General features: G+C 48.9%; 1 protein-coding gene across 2 annotated transcripts; it reads right to left on the reverse strand.

Moving 5' to 3' along the window:
- Positions 1 to 697: 697 nt before the first annotated feature.
- C5AR1 (complement C5a receptor 1) lies at positions 698 to 8879 on the reverse strand. Of its 2 annotated transcripts, none has more exons than XM_081274910.1 (2): positions 8840 to 8879; positions 698 to 2797 (listed from the first exon to the last, which is right to left on the reverse strand). In XM_081274910.1, exons 1-2 carry the CDS (start codon positions 8840 to 8842, stop codon positions 1745 to 1747), a joined length of 1056 nt encoding a protein of 351 aa, XP_081131036.1. In that variant the 5' UTR covers positions 8843 to 8879; the 3' UTR covers positions 698 to 1744. The 2 variants fall into 2 exon arrangements, with proteins under 2 accessions (XP_081131036.1, XP_081131037.1); XM_081274911.1 differs by lacking the exon at positions 8840 to 8879 and adding an exon at positions 8556 to 8573.
- Positions 8880 to 23676: the final 14797 nt, after the last annotated feature.

The following is a 23676-nucleotide window of genomic DNA, read 5'->3' on the forward strand; positions in this document are numbered from 1 at the left end:
GAGAGAGAGAGAGAGAGAGAGAGAGAGAGAGGAGAGGGAGGAGGCGGGAGACACTGGGGGTTGAACCCAGGGGTGCTGTACCACTGAGCCACATTCCCAGCCCTTTGTGCTTTTTATTTTGAGACAAGAGTCCCACTAAGTTGCCGAGGCTGACCTCAAACTTGCGATCCTCCTGCCTCAGCCTCCTGAGTTGCTTGGATTACAGACGTGCAACACCATGCCCAGGCTGAAAAGGAGATTTATTTAGGCCACCATTTAGGAGGTTCAGGGCATGACCTGTATCGGTTCTGGTGAGGGCTGGATTTTAATAATGGTGATGGAGACTGGCCATGGCAGGAACCTGAGTCAGAGCAAGTGTTTATATCTCCCATAGGAAACAGGACTGCGTGAGGCCAACCCTCCCATGAGAACCACCCAGGAGTCTCCAAGAGCATCCTTCAGAAGATCAGCCCCCCCCCATCCCCCGGCCCCCAAACCTAAGGGCCTCCCGCTGAGCCCCACCTCCCAAGGATTCCCCAGGCTCCCAAGAGCACCACCCTGCAGATCAAGCCTTCAATCACAACAGACCCTTGGGGACACTCCAACCACCCAAACCATGGCACATCTATGACAATGACCATTGCATCACTTTTTAATGTGCCCCTGCTTTACACAATCACACTTCTCACATTGCCTGTACTTCTTTTCTAGCTAATCCACGCCCACACACTATTGCCATATCCATTCTTTATTTGATCACACAAGTCATGCAGGCTGCTTTCAAAAAGCTTGCAGGGTTAGAGTAGGATTCTATTGAAAAGGGTTCTTGAAATGACAAGATCGCAGGCATGGAGGGTGGACTGGCTGTTGTCTGGAGTTAGGACAAGGCTGGGGATGGGGAGGTGGGTGGGCACGACCACTGAAGGGTTCCCAGTGGTGATGGGGATGTCCCTGGACCCTTGGCTGTGTCAAGCTCAACATTCCGATGTGAAGAACCACAGGCTCCCTCCCTCCTATTTCTTATGACATTGAATCTGCAATAAAAAGTCCACAGAAGGGGCTGGGGTTGTCGGTCAGGGGTAGAGTACTTGCCTAGCATGTGTGAGGCACTGGGTTCGAATCTCAGCACCACATATAAATATATGAGTAAAATAAAGGTCCATCGACACCTAAAAAACAGAAGTCAACAGAAAAAGAAAGTGTAGAGCTGGAGGTGTGGCTCAGTGGAGAACACCTGCCTAGTATACACAAGACCTTGGGTTCCATGCCCAACACCCCCCCACACACACACACACCAAAAAAAAAAAAAAAAAAACCAGCAGGTTTTAAAGCAAAAAAGTCACATTCTTCTATTACCCCACTTCCGGGAGATAACCACTGGAGGTGTGTCTGCCCATCTCAGTCTTCCTCCTCCATTTCGCCATAACCACATGACATCTTTTCACTTACTACTTTTTTAAAGTGCTCCAATTATATAGCAGGTTAACTTAAAGCTTTTATTTAAGTGAACTCGCAAATTTCCAGCAGCTCAGGAGGCTGAGGCACCAGGATCTCAAGTTCCAGGCCAACCTCAGCAACTCAGGGAGGCCCTAAGCCACTTAGCGAGATCCTGTGTCAAAATAAAAAAAAATAAAAAGGACTGGAGGTGGGGCTCAGTGGTAGAGTGTCCCTGGGTACCAAAAAAAAAAAAAAAAAGCAGAAAAGTAATGGCTGTCAAGGAAGGGGGACCCTGGGGTGCGTAGTGGCTGAGGAAGCCCCCCCCCCCTTACACCGCTTGGGTCTTCTGGGACAGGGTGTCCACGGTGGAGCGCGTGAAAGACTTGCTCTCCCGGCACTGGGATTCCTCGGTCAAGGCGTTGCGGAGAATGCTGGGGAGGGACCTGCGCAGGCGGCCCTGGAAGCCCCTGCCCGCCACCACATAAATGATGGGGTTGATACAGCAGTTAAGGTAGGCGACAGAGACGCACAGGGAGTCCAGCTTGCGTACCCGCTGGAAGAGGGGCGAGGAACTGGGGTACAAAGCCATTATCATCCCTGTCACCTGGTAGGGCAGCCAGAAGATGAAGAAGCTGGTCACCACGGCCACCACCACCTTGAGCGTCTTGGTGGAGCGCGTGGCCTTGCGTCTCCACGTGCGGATCAGGAGGAAGGTGTAGCAGATATTGAGGGTGAAGAGCGGCCACAGAAAGCCCACCACCAGGCGCACGATGGCCACGGCCCTCTCCTTGCGCCGGCCGTCGCTCCCGTAGTCCACGCCACATATGGTCTTGTTCGGGAAATGCTCCTCGTGCAGCTTGCGGTACAGAAAGGAGGGAATGGTCAGGAGCAGGGCCAAGCCCCAGGCCACGCTGCAGGCGATCCAGGCCAAGCCCGCCCCGCGGAAGTTCTGGCACCAGATGGGATTGAACACCAGCAAGAAGCGATCTGCGCTGATGGTGGCCAGGAGCAGGATGCTGGCGTACATGTTGAGCAGGATGAGGGACGGCAGGATCCGGCAGGCCGCCTCCCCGAAGAGCCAGTTGCTATGCTGTATGACAGATGCAAACAAGAGGGGCAGTGCCAGGCAGGAGAGGAGATCAGCCACTGCCAAGTTCAGAAACCAGATGGCGTTGATGGTTCGCTTGGCCTCAAATGCTGTCACCCAGACCACCAGGGCATTGCCCGGCACACCCACTAGGAAGACCGCCAAAAAGATGACCAAAGCTATTTTATCTGTAGCTGGCAGGTTATAGGAAGTGTTGTCCACAGGTGTGTCGGGGTTCAGGGTGCCATACGGGTAGTCATAGGGGTAATCAAAGGTGCTGTTATCCATGAAGGCCTGTGTGGAATCGGGGAGGCAGAGAGGGTCTGAGTTGGCAGACCTGGGTTGCGAGGGGGTTGGCACAGTCCTGAGTTTCTGCCGACCTCCCACCTCTCCCAGCCTCTCTCCTCTTGGGCAGTGGGAATCTGAAGCCTGAGGGGGAGCTGGGACCTGTGCCACTTATTCTTCCATCCTGATGGTCAGCCTGCTCCCCTGCCACCTCCCCCTGAAGCCTGTGGACCGGGATTTCCTCATGACCCAGAAACCAGTTAAACCCTAGCCTGACTGCTAAGCTAGAGCCACTGGCCATCCTGCTCAGTCAATGCTCCTGACAAGCGGCTTGTTAGAGAGTTTTAATATCCCTAAATACTCAGATGTTGTTATCGGATAGCTTTCCCCATGCATGTCACCACCATAAGCCCTTTTCCTGGCTTCTGTCCACGGAGGTCCATGGCTGGTTCAGTGGTTCAATGCCCTGGAGGGGCTGCCAGGAGAAGGCAGTGGTTTGGCAGTGCCTCACTTACCATGGGCACAAAATTTAGGGGGTACCCAAAAGATCCAGTCATCAAGAGAAATGATATTTTACTTATTATTATTATCATTATTATTAATTTTGTGGTTCTGAGGATCAAACCCAGGACCTCGAGTATGCCAGGCAAATACTTTACCACTGAGCCACATCTCCAGCCCAAGATAAATCATCTTTTAATGCAATATTTTATTAATTTATTTACTGGTACTGGAGATTTAACCCAGAAGTGCTTTACCACTGAACCACATCCCCTGCCCCACCTCCTTTTTTAAAATTTTTATTTATTTATTTATTTATTTTGAGACAGGGTCTCACCAAGTTGCTTAGGATCTCGCTTAGTTGCTGAGGCTGGTTTTGAACTTGCGATCTTCCTGCCTCAGCCTCCAAAGCCAGTGGGATTACAGTTGTACCCACTGCTCCCGGCCAAACATTGAATTTCTGACATTAGTTACTGCCATGCTCATGGAGGTGAATGTCCGCCGTCATGAGAAATGACACTGAAATTTTGCAGCATAAAAGGGCAGGATGCCTGCACCTTACTCGAAAAAATAAAAATAAGAAAGACACCAGATGAGAGAAAGAGAGAAGGAATGTCTGGATGGTTGGATGATGAACAGATAGAAAGACGGATGGAAAGATTGGATGGAAGATAGATGATGGAATGGGTGACGGATGCAGAGATAGATAACGGGTAGGTAAGTTTGGAAAATCCAGGTAAAAATTACGAGACTTCTTGCACTGTTCTTGTAATTTTTCTATAACTTTGAAAATATTTCTAAAGAGAAAGTTAAAATGTTTAAAATATTTCCTTTGGTAAATATCCCCTGCTCTAGGCACACACGGCGCCCTGCTTCCAATTCGCTACTGTGAGACACGCCCCCTCCTGGGGGGCGTGCCCAGGTTTCCACAGGGTTTCGGAGGGCTCAGCAGCAGCCCACCCCCACGCTCTCTCCCAGGAGGTTCTGCACAGTAGCAGGTTGTCAGACATTTTGCATGTCCCCTTTGGATGTGACACATGAAGCTAACCCTGCTTCTGCTGACTTCACAAGCTCTCAGCAAATCTTGGCTGTGGAATGAGTCAGACCCCGAAAGTAAGGCTTCCCGATCCTGGCTCCCCAGTTGCGCCATCATCCCCTCCTTTCCTGCATGATGTCACTCTGTCCTTTCTTTTTGCTGACCTCATGAGGACAGAACACTCTGATTTCCAGAATCTTCTCCATGCCAACAGCTCACAAAGTTTTGGTCATGGCAGTATCCCTCACAAAGTTTGGAAATAACTGAAGTGCTCAGCAAGGGGGGATTGGCTGAGTTAATTGGGCAGCAAGAGGGGACTGGTTAAATAAATGGTGGCATATCTGGGCAAAAGAACTCACAAAAAGAATGAGGAAGTTGTTGAGGTAAAGATGTGAAAGTATTTCCAAGATAAAGCTCAGTGGGCAAAACATTGCCTACAAAACCGGAAACGCGCTAGTGTATGTGTGTGTGTGTACTTATGTGTACGCAGGCTAGCTCTGGAAACTTGCCACAGTGTTTACCCCTGGGGAGGGAGGGGGCTGGGGGAACAGAAATTAGAAGGCACTTATTCACTATATATACTTTTGTTCTTGGATATAAAACTATGCAGTGTGCATTGCTGATTCCAAAACCTGAATATCATACAAGATACATTTGACCTTTCACATGCACAGGCATGGTTCTGCACCCGTGGATCCAACCAAACACAAATCGAAAATATTTGAAAAAAATAATCATGTCGGTACTGAAAACTACAGACGTTTTTCTTGTCATTATTCCCTAAACAACTATGTACACGGCATTTAGATGGTATAGGTATCATAAGTCATCTAGAAGTGATTTAAAGTATAAGGAGCCTGGTAGGCAGTGCACACCTGTAATCCCAGCAGATTTGGAGTCCAAGGCAGGAAGATCAAAAGTTCAAAGCCAGCCTCAGCAACTTAGTGAGGCCCTGTCTCAAAATAACAAAAAGGGTTGGGGTGTTGTTTAGTGGCTAGGCATCCCTTGGTTCAATCTCTAATATAAATAAATAGCATATAGGGAAGAATGTGCACAGGTTAAATGTACAAAAATGGAGCCATTGAATACAAAAGACTTGTGCATCCTTGGACTTGGGTACCTCTGGAGTCCCGGAACCAATTTTCTGTGGATGCTGAAGGAGTGGATATCCCAGAACCCATGATTCTACAATTCAAGGAGTCTAAGATAAAGATCCTGGGCGCATTCCTTCTTTAGGTAAATATTCACTGGCCGGAGGACATACCAGACATACTGTATTCACTGGCCAGGGTACATAGCAGGCATACCTGGCCTCTGCCCTTCAAGAGGTTCCGGTCTACAGGGAGGGAGCGTCAAGTGCTGCGATTAGAATCGTGGCTGTCCCCAAGCCCAGGCTAGTGTAAGGCTTGGAAAAAGACTGCTGCTGTCCAGTAGAACTCTCCCTGGTGACAGAGGTCGGCCTGCCATCTGGGAGGCTCAAGATGGCAGTGCCCGAGCACACGTGGCCACTGAGCACTTGAAATGAGGCCACTTCTCTGGGGAATTAAACTTTTAATTGTATGTCATTTTAATTAACTTTAGATGGCCCCATGGGGCTAGTGGCTACCACAGGGGACAGTGCCAGGCACTGTGGAGGTGCTTCCCAGGCATTGGCCCGTTAATTACCTAATCACAGTGTCTAAGGGCCGGGATGGAGCTCAGTGGTAGAGCAGCAGCCCTGGGCTCCTCCCCAGCAGTAAAACAGTATCTATAGCCGGGCACCATGGTGCATGTCTATAATCCCAGCAACTCGGGAGGCTGAGGCAGGAGGATAGCAAAGCCAGCCTCAGCAATTTAGCAAGGCCCTAGGCAACTCAGTGAGACCTTTCTCTAAATAAAATACAGAAAAGGGCTGGGGATGTGGCTCAGTTGTTAGCACCCCCAGGTTAATCCCCAGTACCAAAAAAAAAAAAAAAAAAAAAACCCAAACCAGTATCTATGTTGCAGCAACACAGAGGGCAGGGTACTATTATTGCTTCTGAGCTCATGCGCTCATTTTGACAAGAGCTCTTCTCTGTTGCATGGAGAAAGAGATTGAGAGCAGACACTGAGAAGAATAGGAGAGTGGAACGGCCCAGGTGAGGCAGGGGACCGTGGTGGCTTAGACCACAGGGTTAGCAGTAAGGAGCCGTGAGTTCTCAGAGGAGAACAGGGTGAAGGAGAAGACACTGTACTTACAAGAACAGCAGTAATATTGCAACCTCTGTCCTAAGCCCTTTTCACGTATCATCTCATTTAATCCACGTGACAATTCTTGTTGTTCGCTGTTGTAAAACCCACTTTACAGATGAGAAAAGTGAGCTTCAGAGAGGTTAGGGGAAAGCTTTCTAACTGCTCAGTCAGCAAGACTAGAGATGGGAGGCGACTCCCTGGAGTCAAACTCTAGAACCCTCTCTTTGAGTGGACACCAAAGAAAGAACTGCATTCTAGGTAGAGGGACCCAAGGCAAGAAGGAGGGCATGTGCTACCCACCAGGAAATGAAAGAAGGTAAAAGACGAGGTTGGAAAGGCCCAGATGTCATGTTAATGAACTTGGATTTTATCCTGGGGTAATGGGGAGCCATTCGAGGTCTCGGAGCTGGGGCACTACATTAGAGTTTAGGGTTAGAACAATCCCTCCAGCCCCTCTGAGGAGGTTAGGCCAGAGGCAGGAGGATCAGAGAGGAGCAGGGGCAGGGATTCAGGCCAGTGAGGCTAGGGGCCTGCAGGAGGCTGATGGCGGAGGCAAGGACAAAACCAAAACGTGGGATCACAGAGAAGAGATTTGTCCACAGCTGAGCAACTGACTCTCGGGACCAGCGGCTGGTCCTCTCCTCCCCTTCCCCTTCCTCACTGCACTTGGGTTTCCCTGTCTTTCCAACAGGGAAAGTCCTACCGCCTGTCCCCCTGTGAAAGCAGGTCAGCAGACCCAGGGATTTGAACCCAGATGTAGATAGATAGATAGATAGATAGATAGATAGATAGATATAGATATAGATAAAGATATATGGCAGGGGATGTGGTTCAGCAGTTAAGCACCTCTGGGTTCAAATCCCTGATATCAAAAAAGAAAAAAATACCAGAAACGACCTAAATCTTCATTAATAGGGAATGAAATTTCCTGCTGGAATATTATTTGACTGATAAAAAGGGGGTCTCAGCTGGGAATCTGGTACCTTCTTTATAGGTTAAAATGAAATGTGGAATGTAAAGTGCTTAGCATGATCCCTGGCATGCAGTTAGCGCTCAATTAAAGCTGGTTAATAATATGTGTTAGCTGGATGTGATGGCACGTGCTTGTAATACCAGCGACTCAGGAGGCTGAGGCAGGAGGATCACAAATACAGCCATCCGTGAGACTCTCAGCAGTTTAGCAAAGCCCTGTCTCAAAATAAAAAATAAAATAAAATAAAAAGAACAAGGGATATACCTCAGCGATAAAGCACCACTAGGTTCAATCCCCAGTGCCATAAATAAATAAATAAATATCAGATACTATTCATGAAAAAAGACAAGATATGAAATAATGTCTAAAACATATGGCTATTTGCAAGGGGAGGAAGGGGAGGCATATTGTATGGGGCCAGGGGAGCGGCAGCCGCTGGTTGTCGGGTTCTGAGGTCCTGTCTGCTCAAGTGGCCCCGAAGGGTGGGATGAGGTGAGGCAACGTGGAGCCCCTTCCTGTCCCAGCAGCAGCCTTCCTTCCGTTTCCTCCCGCGGGTGAGGTAAGACCTGGGCCTCGGCAGCTGCAGGGCTGCTGGCGCAGTGCCCGGATGCAGGTAGAGCAGGGGGACCCCAGGTCAGCTGGAGGACAGGCTCCTCCTGAGACTCACAGCGTCGTCCGTCGTCGAGCAGCCTGGGTCAGCCGCCAGCCACGGAAGGACCAGGAATGCTGGTCCTGCCTGGGCGCCCGCTCTCCCATTTCTATGATTCACAGCATGTGCGACACCTGCGACACCTGCCTGAATCTTGACCACTCTTCCAAACCGGCTCTTTCCAGCCTGCCAACCTTGACCTTGCCGTGATCCCGGCCTAGCGGACCTTTTCTGGGTTTCTCCACCTGTGGAACCTTTTCCCCCTTTGCCGGGGATGGAACCCAGGCCTCCCTCATGCCCTGCAGGTGCTCCACCGCTGAGCCACATCCCAGCCCTTTTTATTGGTTCATGGAGAGACAGGGCCTCCCTAAATTGTCGAGGCTGGCTTTGAACTCACCATCCTCCTGCCTCAGCCTCCCAGGCAGCTGGGATCCCATGCGCTGTGCCACCACACCTGGCTGCTCTGTGGAATTCTTAATCATCTTATGAGACCCAACTTGAGGTTTTCCTGCCCTGGGCAAACTTTTATCTGTGAAGTGGCCGCTACCCACGTCATACCATGACCATCTTATTCCTTAGCCACATCCCATTCCTGGAGCTTGAGAGCCTGGGAGGGGGAGAAGAGGGGACTTTGAGGACAGGGGGAGGTTGTGGCAAGAGGAGAGCAAGGGACCCACTCACCATGTCCTGTGCTCCAGGGCGCTGTGGTGGCTGAGGTCCCTCCTGCCCGTCTGGGCTGCGGTTTTTAAAGCCCCAAGGGACCAAGCAGCTAGCAAGGAGGAAATGACCATCCTTCCTCCCGGGGGCTCCTATTGGCCTGTGCACTGGGCACCCTGCCTAGGGCTCCCTCCGTGGGCACACACCCACGCACCCTCACACCTTCTCCCCAGTAGGGGAGAGAGCCCGGGGCTTGGAAAACTGAGGGAGTTCCTGGCCCCAAGAAGAGAGAAAGCCAGCTGAAATGACTGCTCCTGTCGCGGCTCAGGCCTCGGCGTCCCCATTTGAAGACCTCGAGAGCACCTGCCCGAATGTGCTTGCGCCCACCCATGCCCCCCTCACCCCGAGTTTCTGGGGAAAAGCTCTGGGGTCCGGTTGGCTTAACAAGGCCCCTGGAAGTCAGGGATTGTGACTCCCCCGCCCCCTCGCACAGGTTGCTTTGAGGTCCAGAAAGGGCATACAGGTATGTAGAGGTGGCCCAGCACTTGGGTACATTGTGCTAGAGAATCTTCCAAGCAGGGTTTCGAAGTTGGGTGAAGTAGCCCACAAGCTGCAGCCGCAGTAGCTCCACATCTCGTCACTCCTCCCCTCCCTCCTCCTCTCCCTCCCTCCCTCTTTCTTTCTTTCTTTCTCCCTTTTTCTCTTTTATTCTGGGTTCCCCGAGAGATGCTAGAGCCCAGGAAGGACCCTCTTTTATCGATCCCTGACTTCAGAGGCTCCACTTAGGATTTTTCAACTTTAAGCTAATGGGGAAGTGACGCTCATTTGAATTTTGGACTCCGAGCTCTTCCCAAACTAGAGACATATGGTTCTACACTCTCGGGATGGCAGGCACCTGCAGCTCTCACAGGCCCCACGATCACAGGCGCCACAACCAACTCTCTCCATTGTCCCTGGTGTCCCGTGTTGTTCAGCTCTGATGTTCGGCAGGTTGAGTGGATTCAATGCATTTGGGACTCAGGAGATTTTCAGTTAACGATGGACTTGTGTCAGGGGGCATCCATGTTACATTTCTGTGGCTACTATAACAAACTGCCACGAAACAGGTAGCTTAAAGCAACAGAAATCTATCCTCCCACAATTCGCAGAGCCAGATGTCACTAGGGCCAGGTGTAGTGGTGCATACCTGTAATCCCAGGGACTCAGGAGGCTGAGGCAGGCGGATCTCAAGTTTGAGGCCAATCTGAGCAACTTAGCAAAACTGTCTCAAAATAAAATAAAAAGGTCTGGGATGTGGCTCTGTGGCACAGTGCTCCTGGGTTCACTCCCCTGACCCCCAAACTGCCATCAGGACCATGTTCACTCCAGTCTCCGGGGAGAAGTGCTCCTGGCCTCTTCTAACTCCTGACAGGTGCCTGGCCTATGGCCGCCTCTCTCCTATCCTGCCTCTGTGTCCTCTTCACCTCCTCCTCTACAGGGTGCCTGACATATCCCTCAGAGGAGGACTCCTGGGACCACACAAAGCCCACCTAGATAAAGCAGGACAGTGTCCCCATCTCAAGATCCTCAACTTAACCCTGACGGCAAAGCGCCTTTTACCACATCAAAGCCACTGTTCCCGGATGCTGGGGTTAGGATGTGGGCCTGGCTGGGAGCCTTTTTCAAACTCCCAAGTGAGTGTGGTTTTGCTGATACAGAAACAGGCTCATTCCCCCGGGCTGTTCCGCAACTTTATAGTATATCACCCACATCTTTCCCCACAGTATTTTTCCTACAGAAACCTTCAATCTTTAAAAATCAAGTTTTCTAAGCTGGGCACAGTGTCACCTGATTGTAATCCCAGCTGCTCAGGAGGCTGAGGCAGGAGGATCACTTGATCCCAAAATTTTGAGGCCAACCTGTGCAATATAGCAAGACCCTGTCTCCAAAAAAAAAAAAAAAAAAAAGAAAGAAAGAAAGAAAGAAAGAAAAGAAAGACAGAAATCAAGATTTCTTTCCATTGCAAAGGTAATGTCTTTGCATTTGCTCTTTGCACATTCTCAAACAATCTTTTTTTTTAATATTTATTTTTTAGTTCTCGGCAGACACAACATCTTTGTTGGTATGTGGTGCTGAGGATCGAACCCGGGCCGCACGCATGCCAGGCAAGCGCGCTACCGCTTGAGCCACATCCCCAGCCCCATCCCTGCTGCATTTCTGAATTCACAGTTTGGAGGGAAGGCACCTACACATTCTCAAGTGTGGCTTTTGTGCTTGATGTTCAGCTACATTACCTGGCAAGGATTTTGAAGAGGGATTTGTGGGGATTCTGGGTTTTGTAGTAATGCAGTGTTATTCTGACCCAGACCTGGAGGGGGAGACAGAGAGGAGAGACTTAGGAAGCCAGGACATATCCACTTACCTACATTTTCTGGGCCCTGGACCTTTGATAAGGCTTTTGTTTTGCTATCGGAGATTGAACCCAGGGTTGCTTAACCACTGAGCCTCATCACCAGCCCATTTTATTTTTTTTAACTTAGAGACAGGGTCTCACTGAGTTGCTTAGGGCCTCACTAAGTTGCTGAGGCTGGCTTTGAACTTGGGATCCTCCTGCCACAGCCTGCCGAGCCACTGGAATTACAGGCTTGTGCCACTGTGCCCAGCTGGCATCATGGTTTTTATAAATACATTTTTAGAACACCATGTTTGTCTTGCCAGCCTCAGTCCTTTGTTAGTGAAAACTTTTTTCAATCACTTCCCTGTTGGTAGAATTTTAGGTGGTTTCCATGTTTTGTATATACCAGGCCCTCCAGTATCAGCATTCATACTTATTGCGGATGATTCTCTAGAACTGAAATTGCAGTGTGTGTGCACCGTTCTCTGTGTGTCCGCTTCATAAGAATCCCCTGGATTCTTCAAAATCCAGACCTGCACTGCCCAATACAGCAGGCTTCAGCCCCGTGGCCCCTGAGCCCTTAGCCCTTGAAAACAACAGTCTGAATTGTGATGGCTGTGACTGTAACACACATGGGGTTTCAAGAGACAGGATTGTAAAAGATTCAATAATTTTTATACTGTTTACATGTTAATATTTTGGATAAACTGAATTAAGCAAAATCTATTATTAATTCATATATGATGGTATAATATAAATAATATCATTACAGTGCCTATAATATATTGTTTCACTACTATCATTGCTATAAATATAACATTAGCCAGGCTCAGTAGCTTGGGAGGCTGAGGCAGGAGGTTCGAAGTTCAAAGCCAGCCTCAGCAATTTAGGGAGGTCCTTAGCAACGCAGTGAGACCCAATCTCTAAATAAAATATCAAAAGGGCTGGGGATGTGGCTCAGTGGTGAAGCACCCCTGGCTTCTATTTATATAAATGTCACTGTTGTCACTTCATCTGTTCCTTTGTATACTTTTTAACATGGCCACTAAAATTTTTTAAATAACACAGGAAGGGGCTGGGGTTGTGGCTCAGAGGTAGAACGCCTGCCTACCGTGCGTGAGGCACTAGGTTCCATCCTTAGCACCACATGAAAATAAAATAAAGACATTGTGTCCACCTATAAGTAAAAAATAAATATTAAAAAAAATAACACAGGAAGCTAGCATTTAGGACTTTAACTTTTTTTTTCTTTTTTGGTACTGGGGATTGAACTCGGGGCACTCCACCACTGAGTTACAGCCCAAGACCATTTTTGTATTTTATTTAGAGACAGGTTCTCACTGAGTTGCTTAGTGCCTCCCTTTCTGGGTTTCTGTTCTCGTGACTAAAAGGCTCAGGGGTCACTCCAGTTGAACTGGGCTGACTGGGCTGCATGAAATAACCACACAAAAGACACAAAGACCTTTATCTTTGGGGTCACTGTGATCCTCCTCTGACCTTAAGAGTCCACAGGAAGAGAGAGAGAGGGAGTACGCGCTGACCCCTTTTATTGAGGAGAAGCTATTCAAATGAGGCCAGGGGTCAGGTTTCAGGGGGCTGAGTCTATCTTCATGATGTCCACTGTCAGCAGGTGGACTGACACCTGGGTAGGACACACCCAAGGGCACAGTAAGAGGAGGGGACACACACAAGGCACTTCCATGGAAGATTCTATCCTAAATAGGGCAAGGGGTTATATTACAAAGGAACAGGTGAGCATAGCTCCACCCATGGGGCTGTAGCAAGACTCACCCTCGAGCCTAAGAAGGGTGGGGAAAGCTCTGCCGCATTTCTGTGACTGAGCACCTCAGCACCCAGCCGGGGAGTGTGACTCAGTCACGTGCAAGGTTGGTCTCCCACACTCCCTAAGTTGCTGAGGCTGGCTTTGAACTTGCGATCCTCCTGCCTCAGCTTCCTTACAGGCATGCAGCCCGTGCCCGGCACTTACACCATATTTTATAGGGCAGCCCTGCTGGAGATCCAGCATCAGCCCCCCAGGAGCCTCTGCATGGAATAGGAAGAGGTGGCCTTTCCAGTCACTCAGACACATACCAGGACTCACACGTGATTTCATGGACAGCCACTCCCTTAAGTAGGGCCTGTGAGAGCTGTGGGTGCTGCCACCCCTCCCTTAAGTTCAGTTCTCCCTCACAGACCATCCCATGTACAATCTGTGGCTGTCCTTTGGGGTCAAAGATAACTGGGTTCTCCCCAATTCCCAACAAGAAAGGAAAGGATTGTGGGGAGCAGAGGCCAATCCATTCAAGGGTGAGCCTCAGAGTGGCACACATGACTTTCTGCTCGCAGCCCACTGGCTGGGACATAGTCACTTGGCCACACCTAGCTGCAAGGGAGGCTGGAAACCTAATCTGGGCAGCCACTGGGTGTGGTGTGCACACCTGTAATCCCAGCTATTCGGGAGGCTGAGACATGAGGATCACACGTGCAAAGCCAGCTTCAGCAGTGGCAAGGTACTGAACACTCAGTGAGACCCGGTCTCTAAATAAAATACAAAATAGGGCTGGGGATATGGCTCAGTGTTGAGTGCCCCTGAGTTCAAGCCCTAGTACCCACCCACCCCCCAAAAAAAGACTAAAAACACAAAACAAAAGCTCAGTTTCAGGCAGGATGGAGATGTAGCTCAGGGTTAGAGCACTTGTCTAATGTGCATGAGGAACTGGGTTCCATCCAGCTCTGCCAAAGAAGAAATAACTATTCCAGTGGACAAATGAGAGCGTATATACTGAGAACAATTAAAATCCTGTTGCAAACGGCAACAGAAAGGTCACTGCTCATTTAAATAACACAATTGTGTTTATTAAGACTTAAGAAATCTAGCAAAGGAAAACACATGACAGCAAGATGTGGGTGCATGCTCATGATCCTAGCAACTCAAGAGGCCGAAGTAGGAGGATGGCAAGTTTGAGGCCGGGACTGTGGCTGTAACTCAGTAGTAGAGCATTTGCTTCCTATGTGAGAAGCTCCAAGTTCAACCCCCAGTACTGCAAAAACAAACAAGATTGAGGCCAGTCTCAGCAAGTTAGGTGTCTCAATTTTAAAAACTGAGAGTGACTATGCCTGTAATCCCAGATGCTCCGGAGGCTGAGGCAGGAGGATCTGGAGTTCAAAGCCAGCCTCAGCAAAAAAATGAGGCACTAAGCAACTTCCGGGTATGGAAACATTTTTCCCTCTCTCTGAGTGTTGGTTACACGGGATGCTGGGGGTGAAAATTGACCAAGTGTGTCCTTCTGGTCCCTGAGCCCTTCGGTCTGGGTTTAGAGCATGTGTGATTTTTAAAGCTGAAGAGTTCAAAATGGACAGAACGGAAGAGGATGAGGAGCCCGCATCGCGATCCCTGACCCCTGACCCCGGGCACCCGCGCCCCCTTGGAAGGGAAGAAGCTGGACGCAGATGGACAGCATGCTAGCTATTTATTTATTTATTTATTTATTTATTTATTTATTTATATGCGGTGCTGAGAATCAAACCCATGCCTCACCCATGCCAGGCAAGCACTGCACCCCTGAGCCCCAGCCCCAGCCCCAACTCTTTTGATTTTTGCTGGTGAGTGGATCTAGGCGTTTCAACAAACGAGCAGTCAGTCGCACAACCACCACTGCAAATAAGACACAGAACAGACGTCACCCAGGAAATTCTCTCCGGCCACTCCTTTTAGTTAACCTCTCTCCCACCCCCTCAACCGCCCCCCACAGCTCTGGCAACCAGTTCTTCTCTGCATCGCTGCAGCTTTGCCTTTTCCAGAGCATCATTTGAGTGGAGTTATATAATATGTAGTGTTTTTTTTTTTTCCCGGTACTGAGGCTTAAATAGAGGGGTGATCTACCACTGAGGTACATCCCCAGCCCCTTTTTAAATTTTTATTTTGGGACAGGTCTCCCTAGGTGGCCGAGGCTGGCCTTGAACCTGGGATCCTTGTGCCTCGGCCTCCTGAGCTGCTGGGATGGCACTACTCACCACCACACCCAGCTGGAGCCTTCTGACTTAGCCTCTTTCACTCAGCATGACACCCTTAAAATCCCCCCTGTTGCCAGGAGAGTGGTGCCTACCTGTGGTCCCAGCTTCCTAGAGTTTGGACCTGGAGTGAACCCCAAGGTCATGTGTTAAAGTCTTGGTCTGCAACCTCAGTGCTCTCAGAAAGGGGTGGAGAGTTTAAGGGTAGGGCCTCCTTGGAGAAGTTAGGTCACTGGGAAGAAGCCCTCCAAGGGGATATGGAGACCCTAACTCCTTCCTCCGTCTCTTGCTTCCCAGCCACTGTGAGGTGAAAGGCATCCCGCACCATGCACCCCCACCACGAGGCCACAGGCCCAAGAAGCAGGGCCAAGCGACCTTGGACGGAAACCAAAAGCCGAAACAAACCTTCCCTTCTTATGAGTTGGTTATCTTGGGTATTTGTCACAGTAACAGAAAACTGACTGACACACAGCTACTGGGGGTCTGAGGCAGGAGGATCACGTAAGCACAGAGGCCCAAGATCAGCCAGGGCAACACAGCAATGCCCCATCGCAAAAATCCTATCTAAAGTACTGTTCCCTTGTACAGAGGTATCATAGTTTATTTATTCATTCACCATTGAAGGACATTTGAATTGTTTCCACATTTGGGGCAGTTATGAAAAAACCCTCCGTAAACATTCTTAAAGCTGGGCTCAGTGGTGCATGCCAGTAATTCCAGCAACTTGGGAGCCTGAGGCAGGAGGATCTCATGTTTGAGGCCAGCCTCAGCAACTTAGCAAGACCCTGACTCAAAAGAAAAACCCAAAAAAGTTAGGGATGTAGTTCAGAGATAGAGCACTGAGTCCAATTCCCAGTACTGCAGAAAGAAAGAAATGAGGGCAGGGAGAGAGGGAGGGGGGGGGGGAGAGAGAGAGAGAGAGAGAGAGAGAGAGAGAGAGAGAGAGAGAGAGAGGGAGGGAGGGAGGGAGGGGGAGAGGGAGAGGGAGAGAAAGGAAAGAGAGAAATATTCTTGTATGGGGTTTTCTATGACACTGTATTTATTCTTATTGGCCAAACAATCTATAAAAAGCATGTTTAACTCTAAAGAATGGGTTGCAGCTGGATGTGGTGGCACATATCTGTAATCCCCACTACTCAGGAACCTGAGGCAGGAGGATCACAGGCTCAGGGCTGGGGCAACAGGGCAAAACCCCTATCTCAATAAATAAATAAATAAATAAACAAACAAACAGAGTACATTAGTTTCCTCTGGCAGCTGGAACAAATGACCACAAACTGGGTGACTTGTGACAACTCAAAATTATGCTCTCCCAGTTCTGCAGGACAGGAGTCTAAACCAGGTGTCCGTAGAGCTGAGCTGCCTCCAGATGCTGCAGGGCAGGGCCTTCCTTTGCCCCCCCTGGGGGCCTGTGGCTGGAGAGAGAGAGGCTGGAGAGTCTCTCCAGTCACTGCCTCCATCTCCACACAGACCATGTGTCGCTCTGTCTCTTACACAAACACTTGTCACTGGGTTTAGGGTCCACCACCAGGATAATTTAGGATGTCATCTTAAAATACATACCTTAATTATATCCACCAAGTCCCATCCCCTGCTTCTTCGCTCTCTGGTCTAGGGATTAAACCCAGAGGTGTTTTACCACTGAGGCATGTCCCTAGTCCTTTTTATTTTTATTACTATTATTTTTTTTTAGATAGGGCCTCACTAAGTTGTTTAGGGCCTCACTCAATTGCTGGGACTGACCTCCAACTTGCAATCCTCCTGCCTCAGCCTCCCAAATTGCTGGGATGACAGGGTGCGTCACTGTGTCCAATCCCGATTTTTTTTTTTTTTTTAAAGAGAGAGGGAGAGAGAGAGAGAGAGAATTTTTAATATTTATTTTTTAGTTATCGGCGGACACAACATCTTTGTTTGTATGTGGTGCTGAGGATCGAACCTGGGCCGCACGCATGCCAGGCGAGCGCGCCACCGCTGAGCCACATCCCCAGCCCCAGTCCCGATTTTTCAAAGAAGTTATTTTTACAGATTCCAGGTGGACATGTATGTGGGGGCCACCATTCCACCTAGTACACTGACAAACTAGTCTACAAAGTGGTTGTACTGTTTCATGGTGTGCCACTGCATTCGACCCGAAGAGCCTCTGTTTTGAAGATCCTAATCAGAGCTGGCGGGGTGGGGGGGGACCAAGGGAAACAGGCTCCGGTGGGCACTGTGACATCTTCTTAAACCTATGTTCAAGTTTAAGGACATAACCCCTTAGTACCCAAAGTGTGGTTCCCAGGTCTAAGCATCTGCATCTCCTGAGCATGACAGAAACTCAGCAGCTCAGGCCCCATGTAGCCTGCTGAATAAGACCCTGAATCTGCCAGGCATGGTGGTGCATGCCTGTAATCCCAGTGGCTCAGGAGGCTGAGGCAGGAGGATCACAAGTTCAAGGCCAGCCTTAGCTACTTGGTGGTGCCCTAAGCAACTTAGTGAGACCCTGTCTCTAAATAAGGGCTGGGGGTGTGACTCAGTGGTTAAGCACCCCCTGGGTTCAATACCTAATACAAAAAAAAAAAAAAGAATGTGAATCTTAGCAAGGATGATCTGGTGATCCTGGTCACCTTAAAAGCAAAGTAAGCTGAACCTTCTCAGGGAGACGTCTCCTCACCTGTTCTCACCAAGCAGATGGCGCCCCCCTGTGGAGCCAAAATAGACAGAGAGTTTTCCTTAGAACTAACCCATTTATCTGATTCTCTCACCTTTAAACTGCTTAACATTCCCCCAAAAGAAAATGAAATGAGGGCTTGGGGGGGGGGGGGGCAAGCAAACAAATGTGAAAAATCAAAATAGAACAAGATCTATAAAGACCAGCAGCTTCACTTGGCTCTGCCCAAAAGCAGATTATCAGACAATGAGCTGGGAGTGGCAATTTATTTGGGAGGTGATCCCAGGAAGCAAGAGTGAAGTAGGGAACAGAGAGAAAGAAGAAAAACCAGTAAAGGGCATGGCAATCGGTGAGTGACAGCTGGGGCAATTGAGGCTCCATCCTGAAGGATGGGTGACCGAGAAGAATGCGCCTCAGAATCTTCCCATTGAAGGATGGGGAGGCCAGGGTGTTGATGCAATGACTTCCACCTTCCTCTGGACAATGGTTGCCCCTAGGGGATGTGTATTCGTCTGTTTCTATTGCTATAACAAAATACCTGAGGCTTGGCACTTTATAAAGTAAATAGGTTTAATCTGGGTGTGGTAGTGCATGCCTGTAATCCTAGCTGCTCAGGAGGCATGAAGCAGGAAGATCACAAGTTCAAGGTCAACCTGTGCAACTTAGCGAGCCTCTGTCTCAAAATAAAAGGGCTGGGGGTGTAGCTCAGTGGTAGAGCACCCTGGGTTTAATCTCCAGTACTGCAAACTAAATAAAGAAAAAAAAATAAATACATACATGAGTAGTCCACGATGGGTTGGCCCCATGGGTTCAGCTTCTGGTGAGGGCTCCTGTGGTCGCATCTCAAAATGGCAGCAATGTCACGGTGGGAACACACTTGAGAAAAAGATGTCACCTGGCAAGACAGGAAGCCAGAGCAATTCAAGGGCCAAGTTTGCCTGAATAATAGGAACTAATCTTGGTCCCTTAAAAACTATATTAATTCCTTCCAAACACAGCACACCCAATAACCCAACCACCTTCCACCCCAGTTCCCTCCTCTTTTTTTTTTTTTTTTGGTGGGGGAGGGGGGATACCAGGGATTGAAGACAAGGGCACTTAACCACTGAGCCACATCCGCAGTCCTTTTTATTTTCTACTTTGAGACAGGGGCTCCATAAGTTGTTTAAAGCCTCTGCTAAATTGCTGAGCCTGGCCTTGAACTTTCGATCCTCCTGCCTCAGCCTCCGGAGTCCTGCTTAGGCCCCGCCTCACGACTCCCCTCCATCACCAACCTGAGGACCAAGTTCCCAGCACAAGGACTTCTAGGAGCCACAGTCACACCGTTGCTCAACCACAGCAGGATGTCCAACCCACCCACGCTTCTGAGGTGGGAGCCAAGGAAGGTCAGCGGTGCCAGAGAAAAGCATGAGGGGGGCCGTGGGTGCTGAGCTGAGGAAACCGCAAACCATGGGGCAGGTGAACACAAGTAGGCCAAAGGGCAGTGGGGGGTGGGGGGCACCAACAGTGTCCACTGCAAGGGACGGTTCTGGACAATGTTTTTAGGGGGGAGTACTAGGGAATGTCAGGGCACTCGACCACTGAGCCCCGTCCCCAGCCCTATTTTGTATTTTAATTAGAGACAGGGTCTCCCTGAGTTGCCTCACACCTCACTGTGGCTGAGGCTGGCTTTGGACTCTCGGTCCTCCTGCCTCAGCCTCCCGAGCCGCTAGGATGACAAGCGGTGCCATCAGGCCCAGCCTGGACAATTTTTTTAATCAGAAAATTATCTCTTCTTGGGGCTGGGGCTGGGGCACAGCAGTAGCGCACTTGCCTGGCATGTGTGAGGCACTGGGTTTGATTCTCAGCACCGCCTATCGATAAAGAAGATAAAGGTCGTTCAGCAACTAAAATATGTACGTGTAAAGAATGAAAGGAAACGGTTTCTCCTCTTGTCAGAAGCAGCGATCCTCTTTCCGCTCACAGGTGGAAACCAGCATCTCCACTTCACCCCTGAGTCAATGCTCAAAAGAATCATAGAAAACGGTCTGGCTCAAGGAGCCCTGAAATGGTTACTTTTTCTGAAGCACAGAATGATCGGCAGACTCAGGAGGCTCAAATGGGCTGGGGAGAAACTACCGAGAGCTAACAGGACGTGTAAAACAAGAATAATGAATATCTGCAGAGAACTGAGGGGGACATGGGCTACTTGAAGCAAGAAGAGGAAGTTAAGAAGTCGGACCTAATTGGGGATGAGGAATGTGAAGAACGAAATCATTGAACTAAAGGACTCCATCGGCCTGCCTTATAGACACAGGTAAAGCAGGGATGAGTACGGAGAAGATCCTAGCCCAGTAGGCATCTGCGAGGGTCAAGAGAGGACTGGAGATTGCCTGCCAACGATGCACAAGGTCAGGGCTCAGTCTCCAGCCCTGGGGAAACAGGTGGGGGAAGGGGAAAGACAGAGATGGAGACTGTCCAGGAAAAACTGTGATACAGTCATCCCTTGGGATCCACAGGGGACTGGATCCAGGACCACCCTGGATACCAAAACTTGAGGAGGCTCAGGTCCCTGGTATAAAGTGGTAATATTTGTATACAACCTCCACACATCCTCCCATTTATTGATGAATTGATTTTTGGTACTGAGGATTTAACCTAGGGGCACTTAACCTCTGAGCCACATCCCCAGCCCTTGTTGTCTTATTTTTGAGACACAGTCTCACTAAGTAACTTAGGGCCACACAAAGTTGCTGAGGCTGACCTAGAACTTGAGATCCTCCTGCCTCAGCCTCCCAAGTTGCTGGGATTACAGGTGTGCACCACCCCACCCAGCTTCCTTCTGCATTCTCTAAATCTTCTCTAGTTATGTACAATGCAAAGCAGGTGCCATGTCAATAGTTAAACTGGTTCATGACAAAGAAAAAAGGTCTGTACATGTTCAGTATGTGAACAGACAGGATTTTCAAAATATGTTCAATCCTCATGTGGTTGAAACTACAGATGCAGAAATTGCAGATGTACAAGAAGACCATCCATGCGAAACAGAGTGAATGTACGTGAGCACCAAAGACACGCACAGAAGGCCCGCGGGGCAGTCTGTCCTTCCCAGACTGTTTTTGCAATAACCAAGAACTGGAAGTTGAAGCTGGGCTTGTGGCTCAGTGGCTGAGAGCTTGCCTAGTATGTGTGAGGCACTGGCTCAATCCTCAGCACCACATAAAAATAAGTAAAGGTATTGTATCCATCTAAAAAATAAAAATAAATAACTGGAAGTTGTCTGAATATCCATTAACAATAGAACGAATGAATGAATGCATCGCACAACAGAATGTCACCCTACCGAGTGAATGCTCTGCCCTGTGGGCAAGGCCTGGCTAAACCTCACAAATATGTCAAGAAACAGAAACCAGCTACCCGGACGGTGCCTTCCTGTGCAACTCTGGGAAGGAACAAAACAGGCCAAAATAATCAATGGTGTTGGAAGCCAGGACGGTGGTCCTCTTTGGTGGGGGAGGCCCAGGAAGAGGGCGAGGAAATTTCAGGGGGGCCTGGTCAAACTCTGTTTCTTTGGGGGGGTTGGTCCTGGGAATGGAGCCCAGGGGCACTGAACCACTGAGACTCAGTCCCAGCCCTTTTCTTATTTTGGCAGGGGGCGGGGCGGGGGGGGCAGTTCCAGGGATTGAACTCAGGGGCACTTGACCACTGAACCACATCCCCAGCCCTATTTTGTATTTTATTAGAAACAGAGTCTCACTAAGTTGCTTAGGACCTTGCTAAATTGCTGAGGCTGGCTTTGAACTTGTGATCCTCCTGTGTCAACCTCCCGAGCCGCTGGGATGACAGGCCACCATGCCTGGCTGTGTATGCCATCTTATGAAGTTCGCACAACACCTCTCTGAGGCACGTACTGTATTATGAACTCTATTTCACGGGTGACGTAAGTAAAACCCAGAGACGTTAAGTAACTTACCCACGCCTGGCCACACCGTTTCTTACTCTGAGCTTGGATTACTCGCTTGTGTTCAGCAGGGGAAAGTGCACCAAGTCGTACGTGGGATGTCCACAGCCTTCCATATGCAGTTCGGTTAATATTTACACCCCAACCACTTAGCAATGGACTTTCCTCACCCTCAGAGGCTCTAAATGGCTTATGATGAAAGTTATTCGGGTTGTGGAACCAGACAGCTCACTTGGCAGGGAGTGAGGGTTCCATCACGCATGTGAGCTCATTTAGCATAACTGGTGCAGTTCTGTGCAGCCCAGTGTGGCAGCCATGAGCCACATGCAGCTACTGAGCTCTCAAGATGTGGCTCTCCCCAGCCCCCTGAGCTGTGACACACTGGATTTCAAACACTTAGTCCAAAAATTTTTCAAGATACCTCCTTCATGTCTTTGTACTGATGACGTATTTAAACAACACTTTAGCCAGGCCCAGAGACACACACAGGTAGTCCTAGTGACTCTGGAGACTAAGGCAGGAGGGTCGAAAGTTCAAGGCCAGCCTCAGCAACTTAGCAAGACCCTGCCTCAAAATAAAAACTAAAGGGGCTGGGGATGTGGCTCAAGCGGTAGCGCGCTTGCCAGGCATGCGTCCGGCCCAGGTTCGATCCTCAGCACCACATACCAACAAAGATGTTGTGTCCACCGAAAACTAAAAAATAAATATTAAAAATTCTCTCTCTCTCCTCTCTCTCTCTCTCTCTCTTAAAAAAAAACAGTACAACAATATAGAAAAGTTTATTAAAAAAATAAATAAATAAATAAAAATAAAAACTAAAAAGGGCTGGGGATGTGGCTCAGGGGCAGAGCGCCCCTGGGTTCAATTCCCAGTGTCACAAAAGAAAAAAAGATATTTTTCAATATAGTGGATAAATTAAAATTAAATTATTGTTAAAATTAGTTTTAACCTCTTATTGGTTTAATGCAGCCATGAGAATCTTTAATTATATAGGTAGACTGCATTTTACTTCTGTTGGTGCTATTCCAGAATGTTCCTCCATGATTAAGAACCACTATTAAGTGGTTGCCAATTTTTTCTGTTTCTGAATTATAAAGCTGCACTCAATTTATGTGTATTTTAGTGGAATGAAGCTTCATTTTGTTTCTCGGTGGTGAAGTTTATATGACTCCAACTATAATCATTCAGTCCTCTCTGGGGAGAGGCAGTTATAATCAAAGATGTCAGTCATGCCAGACACTAAAATAACAAAGAAGTGTCTCATTAGGAGACATATGAGCATGTGGACATATGTGTGGGCCATTTTCTCTCCAAAGAGAAATGCTTTGTTCTAAAAAAGGAAGTCTTAAAGTACCTACATTGAGTCATCTTATATTTTTTTAAATGTCAAACTTGATCAAATGTTAGATAACAAAAAAGACTGGATTTATCACACTGAGTGCCAATTTTTTTTTTCTTCAGAAACTGAAAAATAGAAGTAAAACGATTTTTTTAAAAAATGTAAAAGTAGAGTTTCTGGGGCAAGAATGCCTGCCTCAGCTCCACCTGGGAGCTGTGCAGTGTCGACCAAATGATCTCACCCACCTCAGACTCGGTGTCGAGCCCTTAAAATGAAGAGGCTGGTGCCGACCCCATGGCTGGTCATCAGATTCGATGAGGTCTTTAGGTTTAGGTCTGAGGTATCCCCCAAAAGCTGATGTGTGAGAGAACGCAGGGTTGTGCAGAGGTGAAGTGACTGGCTGGTGAGAGCTGTGACCGCCTGCGTGGATTAATCCACTGATATGGATCCACTGGTGATAACTGTGGGCAGACAGAGTGTAAACAGAGGAAAAGGTCACTGGGGCATGACTTTGGGGACCAGTGGAAACAGGTCCCTGGGGCATGAC

Source organism: Spermophilus citellus, assembly GCF_964194105.1.
Source record: "Spermophilus citellus genome assembly, chromosome: 18".
Classification (NCBI taxonomy): domain Eukaryota; kingdom Metazoa; phylum Chordata; class Mammalia; order Rodentia; family Sciuridae; genus Spermophilus; species Spermophilus citellus.